The sequence below is a fragment of the Tauraco erythrolophus genome, chromosome 9 (assembly GCF_009769465.1).
Source record: "Tauraco erythrolophus isolate bTauEry1 chromosome 9, bTauEry1.pri, whole genome shotgun sequence".
Classification (NCBI taxonomy): domain Eukaryota; kingdom Metazoa; phylum Chordata; class Aves; order Musophagiformes; family Musophagidae; genus Tauraco; species Tauraco erythrolophus.
Window position 1 is genome coordinate 37,075,395 of NC_141473.1, and position 14,063 is coordinate 37,089,457.

The 14,063-nt window shown below is 44.1% G+C and overlaps 1 protein-coding gene across 2 annotated transcripts in view; it reads left to right on the forward strand.

Annotated features, from left to right (window-relative positions):
- Positions 1-5,839: 5,839 nt before the first annotated feature.
- Positions 5,840-14,063, forward strand: part of CCAR1 (cell division cycle and apoptosis regulator 1) — a 28,729-nt gene continuing 20,505 nt past the window's right edge. Inside the window, exons 1-3 of one of the 2 annotated variants that reach the window (XM_086617022.1) lie at positions 5,840-5,881; positions 6,803-6,921; positions 13,677-13,849. In XM_086617022.1, coding sequence (XP_086473148.1) covers positions 6,849-6,921; positions 13,677-13,849 — 246 coding nt within the window. In that variant the 5' untranslated portion in view covers positions 5,840-5,881; positions 6,803-6,848. Of the gene's footprint in view, positions 5,882-6,773; positions 6,922-13,676; positions 13,850-14,063 lie in introns of those variants that run through there. The other variant, XM_086617023.1, reaches the window with a different exon arrangement.

The following is a 14,063-nucleotide window of genomic DNA, read 5'->3' on the forward strand; positions in this document are numbered from 1 at the left end:
TTTTCTGAATTTCAAAGTGTTAAATGGGAGTACTCAGAAGAAAAAAAAGTATTTTATACTTGGTCAGGAAAAGATGTTTAGTTGTTTATTTAAAATTACTGTGCCAAAGCGTTGGTTCAACTGAATGAAAGCCAAGCTTTTATGGGACTGGCAGAAGAACAGCTGTAACCAACACAGACCCTGCAGGCCTCTGTGCAGGGGTCTGAGTTCCAAACTGGAATGGAAATGTTTTCCATAGGTACCTCACTAGTGGCGAGTCGCCCCATTAGCAGGGCACCGAGGCAGCATTTAGCTCACATTTCATCTGGCACCACTGGCAATCTGTTTGCTCTTCTATTTACCTCAGAATATGTTAAGAGTTTCTTTTTTTATTTTTACAGAAATACATCCGCTTCTTGAATCTAGTCTGTGTTCCAAATTTTTTAGCTAAAGATTTTATGCATCACCTCAGCTTTTTTTGTTTTTTTTTAATGTAACCACAGGGGCTGTGGAAGGCTTTATACCATGACTGCAGCCAACAACCACAGTTCAGGTAACAGCAAGGCTACGTGTAATGGAGTGCATCTCTTCTGCACTGCCACTACCATTGCCTGCCCTAAAGCAGCTGTAAGAAAAGACCTTCATCCCTTCCATGTAAAGAGCCCTCTCCCTTCCAGTCCAGCTGTCACTGTGGGCAGCACTGTCCTATTAGCAGACTGATTTTTCTATGTATTTTCTACCTGCTTTCAAGTCCTTTTCTAAAAATGCTACTGTTTCCCTAAATGTTTTTATTTGTTCATAAATCAGCATTGGACATGACTACGTTAGGATGGGAGTTGCTTCGGTTCTCTGTCAGCACTCTTCAGAACTAAGCCAGCCTTGTTATGTATCTCTTGTGGTATCCCCCTTATCCATCACAGTGGCAATTGTAAACCTTTGGTGAAATCTGTCACGATACTATTGGTGTGCACTATATCACACACAATGCAGCCACGGAGTTTTGGGACGTTCGCTCCACTGCTGAAATCATTCTGTAAACCTCTAAAGGCCTTTAAAGCTTATCTGAGAGTTCATTCTTGGTACTTCCAATGGAGTTCGCTGAGGTTCCTCAGCGACAGTACACTGTAGCCCCCCCTGCACTACCAGATGTCAGCACCAGGAACAGTGCCAGATGTTCTGCTAAGGCTAAATTATAGCTACGAACACCTACCAGCCTTAACCAGGAGGCTTTTTTTATGCCTGGGAAAGGCATTAATTCCCTTTACCTTCTAAATTCAGTGTAAATAAACATTGTCTGACTTACTGAGAGCCTAGTGGGATTAAATGCTGTGTTTAATCTGTATAAACCACAGCAAAATGCAGAAACCCTTATCCTTCAATTAGACATGTGAGCGGCATGAATACGAGAGTAGCAAAATGAGTAGTATCAAGACCAATCCCCTAATAATTTCACTGGGTCAGACCTCTGCACGTAGTACCAATGCAGACAGCTAAGCAATGCTCTGCAAAATATTCTAGGATTCAGCCCTTCACGACATAGACTTGAACTTGAATTTTGGAAGGACCAACCTCTTGTCAAATATGTGAATCTTTAATTTAAATTTAAGGAAATGGTTACAGGTGCATCCAGCCTCACAAACGTATACAACAGACTAGAGATGTGACAGAAATTCAGTATTTAGCGGATGCACAGACTGTACTGCCCTTTCTCTGTACTGTAAGACTGCAATTTTTTAACCCAGGACAATAAATTTTCTGATTAAAATCTACAACCAACCTGTTCAGTAAAAGTCCTTAAATAAAAGTTCTAGGAACAGGACCTTTTTCGGACTAGGATCTCCAGCAACTTTTGCAACATCAATAAACGCTAACGATTTTCACCAAGAGATAAGATTCTCTTCTCTGAGCAACCTTGACAGCATGATCTCAAGTCATTTTACCAACTCACTACCAATCCCCTTAGCCAGCAAACTTTACCAGTTAAAATACATTGTATGTGATGTTCATAGATCACAGAACACCCCAGGTTGGAGGGGACCTCAAAAGATCATCTGGTTCACCCCTTTGTGGAAGAGGGAGTCTAAATGAGATTATCTAGCGCCCTGTCTAGTTGCATCTCGAAAATCTCCAGTGATGGGGACTCTACTGCATCTCTGGAGAGGTTCTTCCAGTGACTGATTGTGCTCACTGTAAAAAAATTCTTCCTTGTCTGAAGATGAAAAATTTTCCCTGTGCTGCTGGTGTGTATTAGCTTCAAAATAAATAAGATTGGTTTTACTTTCGCTAGAGCATTTATACTAATTCAGACTTTGTCAGAAGCTTCATATTTGGTATAAAACACTAATTTCTGTGTCTTCTCAATTGCACAGATTATCAAAATTATGCTTATGAGAAGATTATAATTTTTCCTCCAATTAATTCCCCTAAATCCCCAGATAGAGATCTGTTTCTGGTTTTCTTCAACTAAAAATAAGTCTCTTCCACATTTTCTTCTACATTTTTGTTTTACAGCATGCACCTAATATCTCAAACTAGTTTTGTTCCACCTGATGCAGGAAATATCACATACCTCTGTTGCTGCTGTACAGCCACAAGTGTTTGGTAAGTGGGTTTTTTTGTATAAAGGACATTATGTTACAGGTGTTCGGCCATAATGTATTCATTATGGTGTTGAACTCTCTATATATAGTGTCAGTAACGTATAGTGATTTATTAAAGAGTAATAGTGAAGCAATCTGTGCTAGTGTAGGTAACAGGGGAACTTGCCTCTGAAGCCTACAGTTCTCGTTTCCTCACAACCAACCTTACCCATGTTCTCATTTTCAAAAGAAGGATCGGCATTGTAACAGTTTCTTGTTTCACTTGATTTCAAAAATACCATGTTTACTTTTGCAAGGCTTTAAGGTAGAACCTAAAGGCATTTCTAAAGGCAATGACAAGTATTATTTGCAGCTGATAGCCAGTCATTCCTTTTAGATTGCAAAAGCCCTGCAGCACACACATTTCTCTTGTGGTAAGTTCATGATACAATCACTGTTATGCGATACCTTAGAAGCACTTTGAAGACAGTAAAGGTTTGTTTATTGATAAATGTGATTATTTTTCTTCTTCTTCAATGTCCTGGGGATTTGAAGTTGGAGTAATTAGTCAGCTTCACTGAGGGCACATGTGTTTGTATCTCTGAAATGAATTACAGGAATATTTTCTTTCCTTTCTCAGCTGACGGTGAGATACTGCACCAAACAACAAATACACTGTGGCAAATGTTGATAAAAGCCAACATCAGTGCAGGCCCAAAACTTATACCATATGCAGAAAACAGTACAATTTCGTATTCCTTGAGCTAATGGAGAAACTCCTCTATCTCCAAGCAAGCCATATGCTAGCTTTTTGAACTCCTAGGACTCCCATTAGAGACTTGTGATACCCACTTCTCAATCTGCACTCCACCTACACCAAATACCAAGATCAGTGTGCTACTTCAGTGTTTATACTTTTTGGTGTATTGGTTGTTGCTTGCGCAGCCCTGCATCAGTAATTCTGTGGAAAATGTATTTATTTCTGTGATTGTGTTAAGTGGTATACAAAGAGGTGTAGTTTCTGAGAGCTCTTTCAGTCACGGATCCTTGGAAAACAAACCAGAAAGCTGTTGGTTTTAAACCTTTTTAAATAACTGTTCCATCAAGTACCAAATGAGCCTCTATTCAAAGAGGATATATATGTTTTCATTCCGGAAAAACTCTGGTTAGTAAAGAGCATGTACACCACTGTGGAAGGTACCATAAATGAATTCACTTCATGGCTTTCCTGAGCAAAGGTAGGCAGCTGAGTACTAAAGGCAAGAGATCCAAAGTATTAACTATTTATTTGCACAATGAGGTTTTACTACTATGTAGCATCTCCTGATATCAAAGTTCTTTTCTTTGTGCTTTTCTGTTCATCTTTGTTAAATGTACTGGTTGTACCAAAATACTTACGATGTTCTTTGATTATGAGCTCTAAAAATTATAATTTCTCTCCGCAATATCCTCAGCTTGTTCTTGACTCCTGTCACCACTAAGAAGGCTAGAAGCACCATATGCTTTACAGTTTTTGCCTTCTAATTTGTGTGTCTTTCTCAACTTGCCTGATTATTTTAAGATAACTTGTAGAAATGTTGTATCTTTCAGACTTCTGCCCCTTTACCAATTTTAGATGGAATTGTCCAATGCACTGAAAAGATGCTTGGAAAAAAGACGACAGAACATGAAGCATTCACTTAAGCCTAGAGTTATTTTAAGAAACAAGACTAGAAGAAACAAGACTTCTTCATCACAATAGTATGGTTTAGCTAGAAAAGAGGATACAGAGACCCAAAGAATTCAAAAGGAGTCATTACTGTACTACAAATGGCAGTGGCAACATTTGCCAGCTAATGGTAGCATTATGTATGTGAAAAGGAGAAAGTACACGAAGTAGTGTTCTACTTGAGGTACAGGAAATCAGGCTTATGGTTTCTTATAAGCTTCTAGGGCTTTCTTTGAGAGCATCACTAAGAATTATATATCCTCTGCTAAAAAGGTCCTGGGTCAAAAGACTGAACAGAGCTACTTCATAAAATTCTCACATTCGCTGACAATTATTTTCTCCTTTAACACAGTTTTGCCACTGACCTTTTCATTTATAGCGTGGGAGAGGGCCCTGCTACCTTTTTAGCCCCTAATCTTATGTTCAGGTTAGAGAGTTCTGCTTTACTCAACCAAGTTGGACGGAGTTAAGCCAGGAAGAGACAAGACTAAGGTTTCAAATGTATAGACTTAAAAATCAAGAACTACATTGATGAGTGTAAAACACCTAAACTCCCATGTAATTGCACTATACTTTAAAGGGCTAAGGCAGATCTGTCTTTGCGTACTACTGAGTAATAAATGCTGACAGAAATTTACCTTCACCTGCTGGTCTCTTTGCTTCTTTCTCCAGTTGCCCTCCTACAACATAAACTCTCACTTGCAGCGGGATGGATTCATGTTGCTGCTTCTCAAGTGGGTTTTATTCAATCATTAACTTTGGTTTTAACAACAAATAAGACACTTCAAAGTCCCATTCTCAAAGTGTGTCATGTTAACTCTCAAACGTTAGCATCTTGCGTGCGTGTTTCACCTCAAGGCAAACTTGTGCAAAAAGCTATTTAAGTGACGGAAGGCTCTTCATAGCGTTATCAAACGGGGGAGGAGGAATGACTGTTGCCCGTGAACTATTGCACTACTTACTGCAGTCGCTGCTGGCTGCCATGCCTGTTCCAAAGCACCTCAGGAGCCCTGGCGGGTCCCTCTGGGGAGCCCGCTCTCCCTTCACCTCAGGCGATCCCGCCCCCCGCCCCCTCCCTCGCGTGCCGGCCCGAGCGCGTGCGCGCACGAAATCAGCTCTCGCAGGCTCGGGCGCTGCTTTGCTTCGGGCGGGCTATTTCCTGCACCGGCGAGGCGGCGTGCGGAGCGTCTGACCGACACCCGCCCGGGCTGAGGGGCGCTGCGCGTCCTTTGTGGGACGGGGAAGCGGGCCGAGCAGCGCAGCCGCAAGGCACCACGGCGGACACACCGCCGCTGCCGCCACGGGCACCGCCAACTACGAGATGGCGGCGCTCCCGCCCCGCCCTGCCGCCGCCCGTCTCGGCCAAGATGGCGCCGGCGCCCCTCCCTGCGCCTAACAGCCCCTCCGCACGCGGCGGGCCGGGCGCGCGCCCAGCCGGCAGCCGGGCCCCGCCTCGCGCCTGCGCGCTCGGGCCGCGCGGTCGCAGGCGCTGACGTAAGCAGTGTGCGCTGCCGCCCGCGGGGGCGGGAGCGCGTGCGCAGTGCGGGGTGGGGGGGGCGCTCGGTGCGGGCGGCTCGTGAGCGGCCGGCGATGGCCCCGGCGAGGCGCCGCGCAGGTACCGGCGGCGAGAGGGCTCCGGGCGGCGCACGGGGCACCATAAACCCTCCCATAAAGGGGAGCACGGCGGTCGCGAGCCCGCGCTCGGGCCCGCATTGTTGGCCGGGGGCGGCAGGAGGAGGAGGAGGAGGAGGAGGGGCGGGCGGCCTCGCCGCGGCGGGGGGTGGGGAGGCGCCTGCTTCCCGCCCGGCCTGCCACCGCCGCGCCGGGAGGAAGGGCCGGTGCCCGCCGCCTCCTCTTTTCCGTGTTCCCGTGCTGCTTTCCGCTCCTCGGCGGCAGGGCCCGGTTGCGCGGCGGGTATTGCGGGCGGCGCGCGCAAAAAAAAAAAAAAAAAAAACCCAACAAAAAAAGGGAGTTGGCGGTGCTGGGGGTGGGGGTTAAAGTCGGTTTTGAAACCCGATCGGAGCGGGGGGGTTTGCGGCGGGCGGGAGCTGGTAGCGGCCCGGCCGTGTTGGCGCGGTTGGCTCGCCCTTGTTCGAGGGGAGGGAGGCGGAACGGCGGCGGGGAGCGAGCGGCGTTCCGCTGCCGGCGGCGCTTCCGAGCGGCGGCGTGGGAACGGCCCTGGGAGAAAAAAAAAAAAAAACAAACCAAAAACCACAAAGAATAACGAAAAATAAACCTTTTCGGTCTGCGGAGTCACCTCTCCCTTAGTCTGCGTTGGGAATTTGAGTTAGTTTTGGGGCTTAAATAGCGTGAGTCCCATCGGGAAGGCGGGGAGGGCGGAGATGGCGCCTTAGGAAAAGATCATAACTTAACTTGCAGCTTTTTGTGTTTCCCGCTTTCGGTGCGTGCTGCCCGCCAGGCTTAGGGGTGCAAAGATAACCTTCCAACGCTTTTTTTCCCCTTCTGCATTGACCCACAATTTAACTGGCCCGATGGTTTATGTTTCAAAGATTGTAGCTGCGCTTTATTTTAATAGATTGCGCTTGTAGAAGATAGACACCCAGGAGATTTTGCCTTTCGCCATGGCTCAGTTTGGAGGACAGAAGAATCCCCCTTGGGCTACTCAGTTTACAGCCACTGCAGTATCTCAGCCAGGTCAGTTTACACGTCACTCAATGTTTGAACCCTGACATCTAGTAGGTTTGGAGATTCCGTAGTTGGGCGTGCAGTTAAGAGTGGCACCATGCTAATTAACTCATTTAAATTCTATTTAAATGGTTTAAGTCGGGAGTTTTTCACACTATAGCGACATAAAAGATCATTGTCTAATACTACCTGTTGGGTTGGGGTTTTTTTAAGGGGCGATAAGGAAAATCCCAGGTGAATTTTTATGAACTCTCTTGGTCAGTAAACAAGATATTAAGTTACTCGTATCCCAAGATGCATAAATCAAATTACCTTTCAGCAAATTGCATTGCTCTAGATTAAATAATAACAACACTAAGAAGGCATTAGAGACTTTTCTTTTTCAAGTGTTGCCTGAGTTTCATTTTCTGGACAGCCTGAATCAGTGTTTTACAAAGCATTTTGCCTTTACTAGTATATTGGATATACTTCACATAGTGAAGAGGTCTCTGAAATTTGCTGCTTGGATGGGATGGTTTAAAAGTTTTAATGCCAGATTGGAACTCAAGGATCCCTATAACCAAAGGTATTGCCCTGATGATGGAGAGTCTCCTTTGATTTAGCTAAGAAGCCGTGTTTAATCACAGACTAGCGGACTTAACCTAGCTGGCCAGATTTTCATGTTTCACATTGTTTTATAGCATAAAAGGTTTTGAGGGAAGGAACATGCAGCTTGCTGCGTGGTGAATCTTGGTGCTTCTCTTTCCAGTTCTGGGCTGCCTTTTTCTCTTCTTGAATACAAAGTGTTTCCTAAATCAATTACGTTGTCTGATGTGAAAAAACTTCAACAAAGCTGTGGTACTCTGAGGATTCAGGATGCCAACTGCGAGCACAGGCAGTAGCCTTGTTGAAGAGAAGTCTTTCTAAAGAGTTGTATGGTTTTTGCAGTTGTCCTTTGCATTTCGCTCTAGTTTGGTATGAAATTCAATTATATACCTCCTTTGTCAGTGGTGTTACATCTGGGGGCTTGGGAAAAGTTGAGAATGCCTGCCGTTCTTTGGAGGTGCATTTCTGGGAGGAAAAAAAAAAAGATCAAATATTTCTCTGGACTCAATTTTCTTTCCAAGACGCCTCCATCTCTAGTTTTTACTTTGAGCACTGGTCCAATCTGAGTGTGTATTATCAGGGAACTGCTACTCTCCCTACCATGTGTTTCCCAATACTCTGTCCTAGTGTGCCTTTTCCTTTTCCTTCATGCCTGTTCAGTCCCACTCTCTACCTAATCTCTTGCTGTACCTAATCAGCAGCCTACAAGTAGAAGCAGGTTTGCACTGGTTCTCTGAATAGATGGCACTACGCTCCTTCTGGAAGAAATTGCCTAACAGCTGGAAAGGGTCAGCGTTGTGAACACAGGAGAGACAAACTTTGCTCTTGGTTCTTCTACCTGACTGGGTGATACCTTGGAGCCATCAAAGGATGGCAGCATCTGGGCTGGAGTATTCCTGATATGTTGGCTGATGTGACAGCTACTGCATCAAAAATAGTGGTGGAAGATTGAGGTCCAACTCCATGTCCTGTTTCAGAGGGAAAGCTGCCTAAAATCTGCTGAAGGGGAGGAGCTGGCAGCCATCTTAGACCTTGCTGAGCTAGGACCAGAAGGGGGCCATGGAGAAGAGGTGGATGCAGCAAGGGCGCTGGGATCACACACCAACTTCTTATCCGTGTTCCTGTTCCTATGACTCTGCCTTTGGTTAGCCTACTTCTGAGTCTCCTTGAATTAAATGAAGTGCAGAATTTAATTGGGATAGGACTAGTCAGCATTAGTCGCTGTGAGATTTTTTTTCATCTCAATGAGGACAGTATCTCCATGGATTTTTAGCTGTTCATCTGATCCAGCAGCACCTGACTCAAACATGAGAGCCATTAAAGACTAGTGTTTGGTTGCCCTTTTCCCTTCTTCCTGTGCTGGTTCCTCCTTCCTTCATGTTCCTAGTGTACCTCTTCACACTGTAGTATCTTCTCTCCAGTATCACTTGAAGACGTTTAGCTCCTTGCGTGCTTCTGCGCAGTCCATTCCTATTCCTACTGAAATACACAACCACTGTATCTATGTCCTCTTTCTTTCCTGTCTGTGCTACTGAATCCAGCCTCTGGGATTCTTCCACCCAGCTCCTGTTTTAGTGCCCGTGTACATGCTTTGTCCCCTGCCTTTTTAATTGGCAGACCTGATTCGTAATGCAGAGCACAGGAAACTTCTTTGGAAATGCAGTGCTTTTGGGCCCTGCTGAGAGCTGAAGAACAGTTTTTAGAGTTGAGCTGCAGCTAAATAGTCACTTTTCATGTGCTTTTCAACATGAAGCCATGACCGTCCAGCCGTGTTGCCTGCCTGATGAGAAGAGATGCTGTCAGTGCTCAGGCATGCTGACTGGCATGTACTGCTTCTCACCTGCGGCTGCGCTTGAGAAGGGGTGCAGATCGGCTTACCCTGTGAAGCTTAATGTTCGTAAACTGATTTAAAAAAATACATTTACCGCACTCTTACGTGTGTTCAGAGGATTGGCAAAAGGTGTTATATATATTTACGCATGCCAGCTGCTTTTATCCAAGTGTCAGGTTCCTTCTCCAAAGCAGCAAGGTGCTTGGGTATGGGGGAAAGAAATCTTGATTTTTTTTTTTTATAACACAAGCAACATCATATATAGCTTTTTCCTAAGCTGTTACCAAAAGTGGTGAGTGATGGTGTTATACCTAGTCTGATAATTGCAAAAAGGTAATTTCAGTATTGGGGGGTGGTTTTTTTTTTTATTACTGACTTGGATGCTGTCTTGGCTGTCTCTGGTGAAGAAGTTGTATGAGTTAAGGCTCTTAATTAAGGTGTGACATTCTAAGGTAGTTGTAGAGTGACATGTCATGTAATGAAAGGTTCTTGGGATCCCTTTGGGATAGCTTACTAATCACTGTCTGTACCTGTGGTGTTAGAAGAGAGACAGGTAATTCCGGGTGCCATCTGTGTGTGAAGAGAGACTCCTACTTGTAACACAGTAAAATTGTTTCTCGCCTCCTTGTCTCATGGGTTTGTGCATTGCATAACTGAAACCGGAATAAAGTCCCTGCTGTACTGGTTAAGCATTGTTAAAGCATAACTTAATTCGTGCCTGCTACAGAAAATTAAAGTTTAAAAAAATCAAAAAATTCCTAGGTATTACAGATTGCTTTTTTGTACGTACTCTTTTATACTTGCTTAATGACGTGCAAGTTCCTGAAATGCCTGCAAAGAAGGATTCCCTCCTGTTCTCTCAGCTGTTAATTTTCGACATGTCTTTGGTTTGTACCACAGTGCTTGGCATATGCTGTTTTCAGAGTTAAGATTTCTGGTTGCACAGCGAAGCCCATTTTTATAGAACTGTACTCAAGGGGAAGTCCTAGCTGTGCTGCCTTCTGGCTGATTAGTGTTGTCACCTTTGCTGTATCGCGGCTTCATTGCATTAGAGTGAAAAACGGTGTACCTGGTGAAAGCAAAAGTGCCCGAAGCTCAGTATTTTGTTGTTGCTGGTGTGGTGGCCCCTGTGAGGTGACTAAAGAAAAGTGTACAAATAGGATAAGCATGCAGTGGATCTCAGAGCCGCTAAGAAACAGCTGATGCACAGTGTGCTGGCTTGCTGTAAACGGATGTCCTGTGATAATTACGCTGAGCCTGGTTTCTATTGTGTGCCTGTCAAAAGGAATTTTTTTTTTAGTAGGTTATATAGTGTTTGTATTGCAAGCATGTTAAGCTCGAAGAAACTTAAAAAAACAAGGACCCAAACTCACAATTTCTGACACCTGTGAAAAGTGTCCAAAGCCCTGGATAGGGTACTCCTTTACTGTAATCCTAATAAATCTACATCACTTACCAAGGAGATCTACGTAGCTACGTATGTTGAAGATGTTTCCCTAATCTTAAAGGGTCTCTGGAATTTAGGAGCAGCAAGAGGGGACTACTAAGTACTGTCTTTTTGTTTACTGCAACAGAAATTTCTGTTACCTAGAAAGATGCTTGAGCTGCAGCCTTGGACTCCAGTTTCCATCCAAGCCCTTTCAGCTGGTCGTACCATGCAGTATTTGGTGCAGTGGAAGTTGTTTAGACTGCATTTGAAAGAAGACATCTCCATTGCTGTGCTTGCTGAGATAATTACAGATCCTAAGAAGCTATTGTTTGTCACTGCAGTTGCTTGTTGCCAATAATAATAATATGGCAGTCAGATGTCAATTCCACACTCAGTCTGCAATTCATTCTCTGTCTTTTGTTTCTGTGTGATTTTTCCTTTTTTTTTTTTCTTTTAAACTAGTAACGCGAACACAGTTGCCTTTTTAATCGAAGCCTATTTGACTGAGATGAGTACGTAGATGCAAGGTAGTCAAATTAAACTCCTGGAATACTTCAGGGCAAATTGGTAGGAACAAGATACAGCTTTGAAAAACTTGTTACTACAGGTGTCAGCCTATGATCTCGGCAGTCTTTTGGTTTTGCCCTTTGTTAGTAAGTTGATCTGCAGTATTGTAGGTGACATGATACCCAGTTAATATTAAATGATCATAAAGTGATGGTAGAGGTGGCAAAAATTTTTTTTTAAATAAATAAATGGACAAAATGGGATAAGAGTCTTAGGGTGGGCTGAGACTTGTTTGAGATAATTATGGTTTATGCTAGAAGGGAAATTGTCACAGTAGAAACCGAAGAACAGAGTAACCACAAGATCTGGTTATGGGAGCAACCATGTTAATATTTTTGTGGATATTCTTGGTATGAAAAGTAGGAGAGAACTTGTGAAACTTGCTTGATGATGCTTCCCAACTCCAGCCCCCTGTGTTGGGTACGACACTAGACTGAATGACAATAGCTAGTGTAGTCAAACAGATGCAAAGATAATAGCATGAAGTGAATTTATGCACTAATAGGAGTTTCTGCTCAGCATGTGGAAATAAGAGGAGAAAGATTAATGCATCAGTTATTTCCGTTGAGTGAGCCAGCGAAGTAAAGCAGCCAAAAAAAGTGATAGTTGTCCCAGGATGCAGCAGCAAACATTTTCACTAGATGTCAGGGTCCGTTTAAGGCGTGTTATGTGAGGCACTGGTGAGGTTCCAGATGAGAGTATACTTCTGGATGGTCAAAAATGCACATTCAAATTGGAGCTGATGGGCCTGTCATGGGGGTAGCCTCAGATTTGGCTTGCTCGGCTTCTAAAGAAACCCAAATGTTGGGATTTTCCAGGGGAAAAAGTCATGTAATATTGAAATACTGGGATTTTGCTGTACTATAGAATGCCTGATTTCACTGTTAAAATAGTATTACATCCTGGCATACTTACCTGGTAATATTTGATGCTGATCATAGCGAGGGTGATTTTCACCGTTGCTTACATACTGCTTTCATGTTTTGTTCCAAAATTATAAGATGATTAGCGTCATCAGCTTGTTTCCTGAAGATTGTACTCTGCTGGAAAGAACAGTGTGGTAGAGGGTATTACCTCGTTCAGGATCTCTTGAGTTGGTTACAGCATTTTTGTTTGTTCTATGGTGATGATCACCAGCTACAAGCAATCTCGTACTGCATCCCTGGGTCAGGAATGACAGCTCCATTTTGGATCAGTCGGAATAGTGTGGAGCACAAACTCTGCAGGAAGAATACTGTAAATATGTTCTTAATTTCATTGTGCCCCTTTAATGGCTTTGGAAGAGAAGGCAACCCTGTTCAGCTTGAATGTTCTGAAGGTGGCTGGCTGACCTGTCTTTGCTGGCAATATGTTTCTCTGCTGAGTTTCTCTCTGGTTTTATTTAAACATGTGGACTAGACTGATAGCTTGATGAAGTGATATTTGATCATGCAGCTGCAGATAGCTTTTTTAAAAACTCCTGCCAAAGAGGGAGCAGGTTTCCAGATACATTTGCAGTTCTTCACTCAGATTGGCGTTGTGCAGGGCTCCAAGTCCCTAGAAGTTCTGTCCGTAAGGCTTAAGCATACCTTGTTGAGAAGTATCACGTGCATAAGAAGCATAGTGTGTGGATAGCTGCTCCTCAGGATTTGCTTAATCTTCTGCAGTGAATTGAAAGCTGGTATGGCAATAAAATAGACATAATTTTTCCGTCCAGGCAGTTTGAGCCTGGGCAGCACAAACCCTTCCTAGTAAGAGCTGGAGAGAGCTTGACTTAGTCCCTTTATACGTGGGGACCGATTAAACTCCTTGTTATAAGGCTGTTCCTTCTCTACCAGCCCCCACATCTACAAAATCCAGCTCACTCGGGGGCAAAGGCAGTACTGAGTAAAGCCTTGTGCGTTTCCAGAGAACATGTTCCATAAGCCTCTGTTTCATATCTGCTATTACTGTAAAGATTTCTCTAGCCCTCAGATAGAATGGAATGTATTAATTAATGTACAGAACAGAGGAACGATCACTGGAGTCATCCAAAACCTGAAAGCCTTTCTTGAAATACATTCAAGAAAGGATGCAGTGTGTGGTGGGGGTGGGCACAGATGGGGTTGACAACTACTAGAGCTATAAAATCAGGAGCAACTTGAGAGAAGGAAACTAAGTGGTCTCTGTGCCTCTGCTGTGGTGTACTATTTGTAAATAACTTGGGAAGAGAAAAGCTAGTGAGGTGTGAGCCTTTAGCTTGAATTTTGGAATTGGATTGATCCACTTGATAAGCCTGACTCAGGAGTGAAGCATCACGTCCAGTGTAAGTGTCAGAAACCTCAGAAGTGTGAAGTTACTCTTCAGTGCTTACTGTGTGCGTTCTCTTTTCAGCTGCTCTTGGTGTGCAGCAGCCGTCGCTGCTGGGAGCCTCTCCTACCATATACACGCAGCAGACGGCGTTGGCAGCAGCAGGCCTCACCACCCAGACACCAACCAACTATCAGCTCACTCAGACGGCTGCTTTACAGCAGCAGGCTGCAGCTGCAGCTGCTGCCTTACAGCAGGTAAAGGAAAAAAAAAAGGCACTTTTGCTGTTGACTTTATGAACTTTAGCAATATAAACCAGTGGCTTAAAGCTAAATGATCCAAGAGAAAAGCAGAGTGAGAAATGGCGATCCTTGCGGTATAAACCTGTTAAAAAAATAGTGGGATTTTAGGACTACTTGCTATTAATAGTTGAATTAATCTGCGAAGGTGGGAATTTTGGCGATGGAGGTG